Below are 12,346 nucleotides of genomic sequence, written 5' to 3' on the forward strand. Positions count from 1 at the left end.
TGATCCACAAGCACTCAAGACTTCCTTACTGTGCTGCAGACCCACTTAAAGACCAACAGTTGGCTCAAACCCGGCAGTGGAATCTATGCCTATGGAGACCCCAGTAAGACTGGCAGCACAAAATGAGGAGATGACATAAATGCTACACCATCAAAGGAGCAGGGAAGCAAATGTTGATGCAGGGACACATGTGGAATAGGAAATAGTCCTGTCGATCACTCTTTGATGTAACACTCTGCCTGAACGTATATTAGCCGTGGTTGGTTTTCCTTCCAATATCACCCCCCACCTCTCCTGTAAAGAAGACTGCAGTCTCACCTTCCATCTGCATGGGTTCCTCAGGACTAATCTATTTGGATTTTTTGAAGAGGTGAATAGGGGAGTGTCTATGGATGTTGTCTATATGGACATCCAAAAGGCATTTGATAACGTTCCACAGAGATCTATTAGCAAAAAAAAAAGAGTGCACAGAATTGTAGGTAACCTTGTGACATTGGTCAGTAATTGGTTGTGAGGTAGGAGATAGGGACAAATCGCTGAAAGTGGCGGGGCAGGTTGAGAAAACAGCTAAAAAAGCTTACGGGATCCTGGGCTTCATGAGGTAGAGTACAAAAGCATGGAAATTATATGGGTAATATATTAGCATGGATAGAGGATTGGCTAACTAACAGAGAACACAGCGTTGGGATAAATGGCTCATTCTCTGGTTGGCAACCAGTAACTAGTGAGGTGCTGCAGGGATCAGTGCTGTGACCCCAACTATTTACAATCTATATTAACGATTTGGAAGAAGGGATTAAGTGTAAACGTAGCCAAGTTTGCTGACGATACAAAGATGGGAGGAAAAGCAATGTGTGAGGAGGACACAAAAAATCTGCAAAAGGACATAGACAGGCTAAGTGAGTGGACAAAAATTTGGCAGATGGAGTATAATGTTGGAAAGTGTGAGGTCATGCATTTTGGCAGAAAAAAAATCAAAGAGCAAGTTATTGTTTAAATGGAGCAAGATTGCAAAGTGCTGCAGTACAGTGGGACCTGAGGTTACTTGTGCATGAAACACAAAGGGATAGTATGCAGATATAGCAAGTGATCAGGAAGGCCAATGGTATTTTGGCCTTTATTGCAAAGGGGATGGAGTATAAAAGCAGGGAAATCTTGCGACAGCTATATAAGATATTGGTGAGGCCATACCTGGAATACTGCCTGCAGTTTTGGTTTCCATAGTTACGAAAGGATATACTTGGTTTGGAGGCAGTTTAGAGAAGGTTCACTCGGTTGATTCCGGGGATGAAGGGGTTGACTTATGAGGAAAGGTCGAGTAGGTTGGGCCTCTACTCATTGGAATTCAGAAGAACGAGAGGTGATCTTATCGAAATGTGTAAGATTATGAGGGGGCTTGACAAGGTGGATGCAGAGAGGATGTTTCCACTGATGGGGGAAGACTAGAACTAGAGAGCATGATCTTAGAATAAGGGGCCACCCATTTAAAACAGAGATGAGGAGGAATTTCTTCTCTGAGGGTTGTAAATCTGTGTAATTCGCTACCTCAGAGAGCTGTGGAAGCTGGGACATTGAATAAATTTAAGACAGAAATAGACAATTTCTTAAATGATAAGGGGATAAGGGGTTATGGGGAGCGGGCGGGGAAGTGGAGCTGAGTACATGATCAGATCAGCCATGATCTTATTGAATGGCGGAGCAGGCTCAAGGGGCCATATGGCCTACTCCTGTTCCTATTTCTTATGTTCTTATGTTATGATGAACTTGTATAAAACACTGGTTCAGCCTCAACTGGAGTATTGTGTTCAATTCTGGGCACTGCACTTTAGGAAGGATGTGAAGGGCTTACAGAGAGTACAGAAAAGATTTACCAGATGATTCCAGGGATGAGGGACTTCAATTACGTGGATTGACTGGAGAAACTGGGGTTGTTATCCTTAGAGCAGAGAAGAGTGAGAGGAGATTTGATAGAGGTGTTAAAAATCATGAGGGGTCTGGACAGAGTAGATAGAGAGAAACTGTTCCCATTGGCAGAAGGGCCAAGAACCAGAGGTCACAGATTTAAGGTGATTGGCAGAAGAACCAAAGGTGACATGAGGAAAAGCTTTTTTTACACAGCGAGTGGTTAGGATCTGGAATGCACTGCCTGAAAAGGTGGTGGAGGCAGACTCAATCGTGGCTTTCAAAAGGGAGTTGGATAGGTACCTGAAGGAAAAAAAATGTGCAGGGCTATGGGGAAAGGATGGGACAAGATGAAGTGCTCTTGCAGAAAGCCAGCACGGGCTCAACGGGCCAAATGGCCTTTTTCCATGCTGTAACCATTTATGATTCTAAAGGTGATCTGTTTTTAGTGATATTGGTTGAGAGATAAAGATTGGCCAGGACACAGAAGAACTCCCCCGCCCTTCTTCCAAATAGTCCCACGGAGCCTTTAACATCCATCTTGTTTAATATCTCATCCGAAAGACAGAACCTCCAGGCATACACCACTCCCTCAGCACTGCACTGGGGTGTCAGCCTAGATTATGTGCTCAAATCTCTGGAGAGGTTTGAACCCACAACCTTCTGACTCAAGAGATGAGTGCGCTACCGCTAAGCCACAGCTAGAGAATTGTATATCCACGTTTTCAGATAACACTAAGTTAGGAGGCATGGTAAGTTGTATGGATGGCAGCAGGAAGTCGTAATGAGACATAGACAGACCAAATTAGTGGGCAAAACTATGATAAATGGAGGTCAACGCGAGGCAGTGTGAGGTTATCCACTTTGGATCAGAGAAAGATAAATTGGATTACTTTCTTAATGGTGAGACACTACGAGCTGTGGAGGGGCAAAGGGATTTAGGTATTTATGTACACAAATTACTAAAAGCTAGTGTACTGGTACAAAAAGTAATCAAAACGGCTAATGGAATGTTGGCCCTTACATCCGGGAGTTGGAATTCAAAAGTAAGGAAGTGATGCTTAATTGTATAGAGACTTGATCAGATCCCATCTGGAGTACTTCATTCAGTTTTGGGCACCAGACCTCAATTAACTCTGTTTTCTCTGACGAAAGGTCGTCAATCCGATACGTTAACTCTGTTTTTCTCTCCACAGATGCTGCCTGACCTGCTGAGATTTCAAGCATTCTCCGATTTTATTTCAGATTCAAGCATCCGCAGTATTTTGCTTTTGTCTCAGCAAAGGTATATTTGCATTGGAGAGATACAGTGCAAATTCACCAGAATGATACCATGGCTTAAAGGTTAAATTATGAGCGCTGGTTGCATAAACTTGGCTTGTATTCCCTTGAATGCTTAAGGGATTCGGTAGGGTCTATTTCCTCTAATGGAGGAATCCAACGGCAAGAGGACATAATTTTACAATTAGATCTAGGCCATTTAGGAGTGAAGTCAGGAAGCACTTTTTCCACACAAAGGATAGTGGAAATCCGGAACACGATCTCTCAAAAGTTTGTGGATGCTGGGTCAATTGAAATTTTCAAGACTGAGATCAGCAGATTTTTATTAGGCAAGGTTATCAAGAGATATGGAACAAAGGCAGATAAATGGAGTTGAGGTACAGATCAGCCATGATCTAATTGAGTTGCAAAACAGATTTGAGGGGCTGAATGGCCTACTTGTGTTCCTATGTTTTATGAATACAAATTTATGCAGCACACAGAGTATGCAAATGACCCCTCACATTTAACTTGCGAATGTAGAGTATAACCCCATCTGATCTAACAAAACAAGAGTTACTGACTGGTGTTAATAGCCAGGACAGCAAGAGGCCACCCTTGGCACAGTAGATTAATTCGTTGATAGCTACATTTTAACATAATATGCAACGTAATATCCATAGTATGTGCAGTCTAAATCAATTGATAATTGTCAGCAATGCATTAAAAATAACACTTAAATTAAATCTGGTTCTTACAATGAACCCTTGCTAGGAATTTACAACACTTTCTCACCCGTCAGGTACATGAAAATCAGCCTGCTCATTTGCCTTCCCTCTCTTTTGAAATCTTGAATTTTCACGTAACATGGAGGAATTCGATTGCAGGGGTCAATTGTTCAAATATTTTGATGGATAGCTACCAAAAGACAGATACCTTCCTCAAATTTACAAGCCCAATAAATTTTCATGTCTACTGACATTTTGTTAATTTAGTGAACAAAGATGTTTAAAATAGGGGACATCAGATAGGTGTAAAACTTCCCTGCACGTTGTTGTAAAGTTTGTGGATATTTGAGATAATTAAAGAAACTGCTCAACCAGACCACAATCAACTAAAATAAGGGTCCATTTTATGGACGCATCTATACTTTGTTTTACAGAAACAGAACTTTTAAAACTTCAACAAAATTTGGAAAAAGCAATTCCTATGTTACATCAAACTGGCAGGAGTCATTAGCAGTTGCCACCAAGTTAAAATGTTGCATTTCACCACCATGACAAAGAAATTACACCATTAATGGCAGGATCAATGTATTGGCCATTGGTTGTGCCACTTATTCACTGCCATGTTTGCTTCAGCACATTCTAATTAGAAATGTAGGAAAATACAGAGTAAGTTATCAATGGCGAGATCAGTACATAAGATGTTGAAATTTACAATGTACATCGCCGATCTCGTCGTTGCAGGTAAATCTGGGCCATGAGCTTGAACAGTCCAATACGGGAATTACAGTCTCTGTCACAGGTGGGACAGACAGTCGCTGAAGGAAAGGGTGGGTAGGATTGGTTTGCTGCACGCTCCTTCCGCTGCCTACGCTTGTTTTCTACATGCTCTCGGCGATGAAACTCGAGATGCTCAGCACCCTCCTGGATGCTCTTCCTCCACTTTGGACGGTCTTGGGCCAGGGACTCCCAGATGTCGGTGGGGATGTTGCACTTTATCAAGGAGGCTTTGAGTCTGTCCTTGAAACATTTCCTCTGCCCACCTGGGGCTCGCTTGCCGTGTAGGAGTTCCGAGTAGAGCGCTTGCTTTGGGAGTTTTGTGTCGAGCATGCAAACAATGTGACCTGCCCAACGGAGCTGGTCGAGTGTGGTCAGTTCTTCGATGCTAGGGATGTTGGCCTGATCGAGGACGCTAACGTTGGTGCACCTGTCCTCCCAGGGGATTTGCAGGATCTTGCGGAGACATCGTTGGTGGTATTTCTCCAGCGATTTAAGGTGTCTACTGTATATGGTCCACGTCTCTGAGCCATACAGGAGGGCAGGTATCACTACAGCCCTGTAGACCATGAGCTTGGTGGCAGATTTGAGGGTCTGATATTCGAACACTCTCTCTTCCTCAGGCGGCTGAAGGTTGCGCTGGCGCACTGGAGGCGGTGTTGAACCTCGTCGTCGATGTCTGCCGTTGCTGATAATAGGCTCCCGAGGTATGGAAAGTAGTCCACGTTATCCAGGGTCGCGCCGTGGATCTTGATGACTGGGGGGTAGTGCTGTGTGGCGGGGTCAGGTTGGTAGAGGACCTTTGTCTTACAGATGTTTAGTGTAAGGCCTATGCTTTCGTATGCCTGTGAAGATATTGACTATGGCTTGGAGTTTAGTCTCTGAACGTGCGCAGATGCAAGCATCGTCCGCATACTGTAGTTCGACGACAGAGGTTGGGATGGTCTTGGATCTGGCCTGGGGACAACGAAGGTTCAACAGGTTTCCACTGATTCTGTAGTTTAGTTCCATTCCAGCGGGGAGCTTGTTGCGTGTGAGGTGGAGCATTGCAGTGAGGAAAATCAAGAGATCGAGAAGAGGGTTGGCGTGATGACGTAGCCCTGCTTGAACTCTGTCCGGACGTGGAAGGGTCTGTGATGGATCCGTTGGTCAGGTTTGCATGTCATCATGGAGCAGGCAGAGGATGATGATAAACTTTTGGGAGCAGCCAAAACGGAGGAGGACGCTCCATAGTCTCTCGCAGTTGACAGTGTCAAAGGCCTTTGTAAGGTCAAAGAAGACCATGTACAAGGGTTGGTGCTGTTCCTTGCATATTTTTTGCAGCTGTCGCGCCGTAAAGATCATGTCCGTTGTACCCCATAGTGGACAAAATCCGCACTGTGGCTCCGGGAGGAGCTCCTTAGCCACAGGGATTAGACGATTAAGGAGGCTTCTAGTGACGACTTTCCCAGTAGCTGATAACAGGGAGATTCCTCTGCAGTTGCCGCAGTCGGATGTCCCCTTTTTTAAAGATTGTCACGATTACTGCATTTCTGAGATATCCCGGCATGCTGCTCTCCTTCCAGATGAGAGAGATGAGGTCATGCATTCGTGCCAATAGTGCCTCTCCACCATACTTTAGTGTCTCAGCGGGGATTCCATCCGCTCCTGTTGCCTTGTTGTTCTTGAGCTGGCGGATGGCCTTTTCTACTTTGTGCACGGCTGGGGTTTTGCTCAGATGGTGGCGGGTAGCATGCTGCGGGATGGAGTAGAGGACACTCGAGTCAAAGGCAGAGTCTCGGTTAAGGAGATCTTCGAAGTGCTCCTTCCAGCAGGTTCTGGCTGCCTTGGTGTCCTTGATGAGTGTATCCCCTTTCTTGGCCAGCAGTGGGTTGGGGCCTTGGGTGCTTGGACCAGAGGTGGCCTTGACTATAATGAAGAATCCTCACACATCGTGGCTGTCGGCCAGCTGCTGAATCTGTTGTGCTTTCTCCACCCACCATCTATTCTTTAGGTCGCGGGTTTTTTGTTGGACCTCGGCCTTAAGCCGTCTGTAAAGCTGCTTTGCTGCTCCAGAGTTGGCTTGTTGTTTTAGGTTCAGAAATGCTTTGCGCTTGCGATTTATTAGCTCTTGGATCTCCTGGTCATTCTCATCAAACCAGTCCTGGCGTTTCCTGGTTGAGTGACTGAGCATCTCTTCACAGGCACTGGTTATGGTGGCCTAGAGGGCAGACTAAGCGTTGTGGGCATTCTGCGTCTCGGGGTCATCGAGGGTCGTCAGGTTAGCAGTGAGGCACTGGCTGCATCGGGCTCTCTTAAGCTGGGTCTTTGAACGCCCCGGCGTTGATTTTTTTGCGGCACTGCTTATGCTGCCGTCGCCGCTTTGGGGCTATATTGATGTTGATGATGGAACGGATTAGGCGGTGGTCAGCTCCTATCATGGCGCGGGTGATCCCTGGCGCGAACGATGACATAGTCGAGCAGGTGCCAGTGTTTGGAGCGAGGGTGTTGCCACGATGCCTTATACTTGTCCCTCTGGCGGAACAAGGTGTTAGTGATGACAAGGTCGTGTTCTAGGCATTCTGTCAGGAGCAAGGTACCGCTGGAGTTGGTTTTCCCTACGCCCTTCTCTGCCGATCACGCTTCCCCAGAGGCCTGTGTCCTTGTCGACCCTGGCGCTGAAGTCGCCGAGGAGGATCAGCTTGTCGTCCATAGGGACATGGGACAAGGATTTTGAGGCTGGAGTTAAAAACCCTCTTTGGTCTTTTCTGTTGCATCGAATGTTGGGGCGGACGCACTGATGACTGTGGTGCACTGGTTCCGGGATAGTGTGAGTCGGAGAGTCACGAGACGTTTGCTAATTCCGCAGGGGGAGTATCTGAGGCAGTCAACCAGCTCGTTCTTGATAGCGAAACAGACCCTGTGGAGGCGGCGTTATTCCTCTGGTTTGTCTTTTCAGAAGGTGGTGTAACCTCCACCTTGTTCCTTGAGCTGGCCTTCCCCTGCCCGCCAGGTCTCCCTTAGGGCGGCGATGTCGACATCGTAGCGTCTAAGTTCCCGGGCAACTACAGCGGTGCGGCATTCGGCCTGTCGCTGTTGGAGTTGTCTATGAGAATCCTGATGTGCCAGGTCTCGAACTTCATATGGAAGGGTGGAAGATGCCTGTGCATGAGTTATTTTAATGTGGGGTGGCCGTTGCACACTGGCTACCACACGGGCTTAGCTGAGCAAGGTCTTGGTCCAGTGGCAAGGGGGTCCAAGACGACTGGTGACCAGGCACTGCTGTCTGAGTCTAATTGCCTACAGCGAGATGCGGACCATAAGCTTGGCGTTGAGCAGTGCCCTTCGGTGAGATGATAAGAGATTCAAGGCCTGGCTGGGGGCAGGCATTGAGGTGGTCAGGAGTCCATTTTGTGGAAGGAGGAGAGTTCAGAGTGACCTCAGCCACTGCTGGAGGAAGGGAGGCCAGGTCGTCATTGACAGAAGGGAGGCCAGGTCGTCGTCGATGGATATGGCCGCCAGAGTGGCAGCTCCCTCGGGAGCTCTTCTACTGAACAACTTTATCCCTTGCCATCTGTTGCCATGCTACAACCTTTCTCCTCCAATCGCCCCCTTCCACTGTTTAAGCTTCTCCTGGTCCTAACAGGGGGTGCATTTCTTACCCCTAAAGCACAAATCCATGCTGCAAGGGTAGCTACCCGAGTCCACTGCCCATCCCCCAACCATGCCTGCTCTTCACCTCCATCAATGAGCGCCGGATCTCCACTCAAACTGATCTTCACCTACCGTGCTTTCCTGCTGCCAAGACTTCATTCCCCCACCAGTTGTGGCCGACTCAGCTACTCCTCGCAGACACCATCGGTGTCCGGGGAGCTCCCGACCGACTCTCAGCGGATGACTCAGCTGCTCCAAGCGACCCACGATCTCAGCAGTGGTGAGCCTTCGACCAGCTTCAAAAACAGGTTTGGGCCTACCTCACGCACGAGCCTTCCCTACGGGCCTCCATCCATCAGCGACGCCTGGGCCTCCCTTCACCCATCGGCGACATCCGGGCCCCCCTTCACCCATCGATAACGTCTGGGCCTCCCTTCCTCCGGCGAAAGGTAACAGTGTGCTTGGGAATTACGATGTATGAATTATTTAATATTACGGTTATTAAGAAGTGTAGTCATAAGGTTTCAATCTTCTACTAGCAATCTGTGAGTTTTCACTTGTATCACTGTTCCTTCTTCATTTGTTCTATTAAACTTGTTTCGGTATGCACAGACCACTACATAACCTAGAGATCACCTAGTAATTTAATGGGGTATTCTAGTTGTCATTAGACAATACATGGCGCAAGCTGTGGTGTTACACCATGTCAAGTAAATTTCATTTCTGTAACATCTAAGATTAGATGCTAAAAATAAAGCTTCTCCACATCTAGGTATATGTTGCAAATCAATTACTATTCAATTGTGTAAGCTCTACCTTTCCCTAAATTCCACACTGGAAGAATCATCTGAAAATTCTGTTTCTGCTGAGCTCTTCCTACTGTTCGACCTCCATGATGAGGAGACTGGAAGCTCTTCTGAAGACATAGGTCTTGGTCTTTGTCCAATCCCAGAAGGTTGCTGCAGCCCTGCTGCTTGTTCCTCACTGCTAAGGACGCCAATGATTGCCCTGATGGTTGCTTCATCTACCTGAGTCCAAGGTTTTGACGGAGCACGCATTCGTCTCAGGAACAGACTATGCCATTTCTGTCGTAACTGTAAGATAAGACTAGCTGCCTATAACAAAACAGATTGTGAAGATCCATTAGTAAAGAAAAGAACAAATACGCACAAATTAATGAATTTGCATTTATGTAGTTCTTCATTATATCCTTACATAATCTCATAGCACTTTATAACCAGTGGATTAATTTTGGAGTGTAATTATTTATGTAGGCACATATGGCAACAAATTTGCATATGGCAGGGTTCCACAAACAATAAATGAATGGATGACCAGTTACTCTGTTTTTTGTGATGCTGGTTGAAGATGAATTCCAGGAAAATTTGTTGAGTGAGAAACTCCAATAGACCTAGGATTGAGTCACATTTACTCCACACCTTAATGATTAAAATTCTTGTTTATTCTAAAAATTATTACAATAATTTACCATGCAATACCTTTCTATTCTTCAATCTTAGAAACAGAATTGACAATTGGTCATTGACACTTGGTTGAGCAGATTTCTTTTCATGAAATTAAATGCCCATGTAAAACAGGAATTTATTGTAAAGTGGTACAGGAGATTGAAATCTAGAGTTCAAGGACTAATAACTCAAGAAATAGCTTTAGTCAAGGCAGAACATAGTTTCATTGTTAAAATATCAACCCATTAAAACATCAAATTTGAATGGATTACAAAATGTGATTTCTGTGAAATTGTATAATTACATTTGAGAAGGTGGGGACTAGTATCTTTGCTCCAAGTAAAAAGCAAGCAGCTATCAATCATATAAGCACCGTCAGGTCAAAGGAAACAGTCAGGGAACTTCCTGTACTAAACTACAGATTTAACATTATACAAGTACGAATATAAATATGATGTCAAGTTAGGAATGCTAAAAGCCAATATAGCCTCGCCCTCTTTCCCAATCACAAAAGACTTGGTAATGTGTTGATTTAATCAGCCTAAGATCTGAATCAGCAAGATCATCGAAGTACATCAGCCAATGCAGATTGAACTTGCACAACAAAGGCTGTCTTGGGACAACAGCTGAGATCATTATCACTGACACATCTAGACTAAAGGTTTGCCAGATCAAAACAGCTACGTAAGATGTCAAGTCCTTCATGGCTGTTGACATCAAGTTAAGTCCTTTCATAATAGACTTTATTCACACAGGGGCTCTTGAGGATTATTTTCCAGAATGAAAATTAACTTTAGATTATGTGAAAGCTTTGACTTGACTTCAGTCAAGAGAATGTTCAGAAACAAGGCATTTAAGATCATCCATGGAATCTCTAACAGTACTTCTTGTCCATGTACATCAACCATGTCAGATTCAAGGAACTGGTTGGAACAGTAAATACATCTTTGCAGCCAGATACCTTGTGCCAGCAGTATAATGCTAGTCAAAACGTCATGACCGAAGGCAGGGGTGGGTTGGGGAGGGGACACCACCTTCATCCTTGCCCTATTAGGCTTTGAGTGATTGTTTAAAGTCCCTTGGTGCCAGTTGACAATGATGTTTCATAGCCAAATTGGAAAAAGACTGCCGGATAGAACAGCATGAACATATGGTACAATACAAAACCTGTCGCTGACTACTAATCCTGAACTCCAGTATCTCTGTGCTCCATGTAAACACAGAGTCAGGGACCAAGCTGAATCTGAAGTTACGCGGTTTAAATCTGCTTCCTTTGGCAACACTGTAATTAAAGTATGAATGCAGCTTTAGATCGTGTTTAATTTTTCATTTGAAATACAGGTCCAATTCTCAAACTGATAACTGCAGCCATCTAGTCTTGAAAGAAACAAGCCTCATAATGGAATGCAACTTTTCAAGCAGGTACCAGAGTATTTTAATTTGAATAAAAACAATTAAAATTAGAGATAATTCACAAAGAATATTTATTTTGTAATGAAACCAGCTAACCTATGAAATCTTAGCATTTATCTTTGAAAAATTTCAGAGAATATTGGTTTATCATATAAAATGTGAAATCAGCATAAGATCTTGAAAGGTCAACCAATTTATAAATGTTACACTGTTGTTAGCAGTACAGGGTTTTGTTACAGGTTAGCTTGTTTACATGCCATTCATTAGTCTAAAATAAAAAAACATATAGAAATGACTTACTTCTGGATCTATTCTAAAATTCAGCCACTCTTCTAGCTTCAAAGTTGCCATTTTAGAAGTGGATTTGTCCTCCATTTCACTATCACTGCTGTCATTGGTGACACCATCTACTGCACGTAATATAGGACAGAAAAAATTGTAATAAGTATGCCTTTAATCAGATTTCTTGAGAAACAGCTGCCTGAACTAAGCTTACCATATTTTTAAGTTTCCACGTTGAGACTGACACTTCTACACAGTACTGAGGGAGTGCTGCACTGTTGGAGGTGCTGTCTTTTGGGTCAGACATTCCTAAAATCAGAGAAATTTACAGCACGAAGGAGGCCATTTCGGCCCATCGTGTCCGTGCCGGCCGACAAAGAGCCTATACCCACTTTCCAGCTCTTGGTCTGTAGCCTTGTAGGTTACGGCACTTTAAGTGCATATCCAAGTACTTTTTAAATGCTATGAAGGTTTCTGCCTCTACCACCCTTTCAGGCAGTGAGTTCCAGACCCCCACCACCCTCTGGACGAAAAGATTTCTTCTCAAATCCCCTCTAAACCTCCTACCAATTACTTTAAATCTACGCCCTCTTGGTTATTGACCCCTCTGCTAAGGGAACTAGGTCCTTCCTAAATACTGTATCCAGACCCCTGATAATTTTATACACCTCAATTAAGGTCTCCTCTCAGTTTCCTCTGTTCCAAAGAAAACACTAGCCTATCCAATCTTTCCTCATAGCTAAAATTCTCCAGTCCAGGCAACATTCTCATGCATCTCCTCTGTACCCTCTGATGCAATCACATCTTTCCTGTAATGTGGTGACTCGAACTGCACAGAGAACTCTAGCTGTGGCCTAACTAGTGTTTTATACAGTTCAAGCATAACTT

The 12,346-nt window shown here is 44.7% G+C and overlaps 1 protein-coding gene across 1 annotated transcript in view; it reads right to left on the bottom strand.

Moving 5' to 3' along the window:
• The window catches only part of ythdc2 (YTH domain containing 2), a 138,020-nt gene that overhangs the window by 36,423 nt on the left and 89,251 nt on the right, over positions 1-12,346 (bottom strand). Inside the window, exons 25-26 of the mRNA XM_070883727.1 lie at positions 11,477-11,586; positions 9,114-9,412 (exon numbers count right to left, since the gene is read on the bottom strand). Of these exons, the coding sequence (XP_070739828.1) occupies positions 9,114-9,412; positions 11,477-11,586 (409 nt within the window). The remainder of the gene's footprint in view (positions 1-9,113; positions 9,413-11,476; positions 11,587-12,346) is intronic.

This window comes from Pristiophorus japonicus, chromosome 1 (genome assembly GCF_044704955.1).
Source record: "Pristiophorus japonicus isolate sPriJap1 chromosome 1, sPriJap1.hap1, whole genome shotgun sequence".
NCBI lineage: Eukaryota > Metazoa > Chordata > Chondrichthyes > Pristiophoridae > Pristiophorus > Pristiophorus japonicus.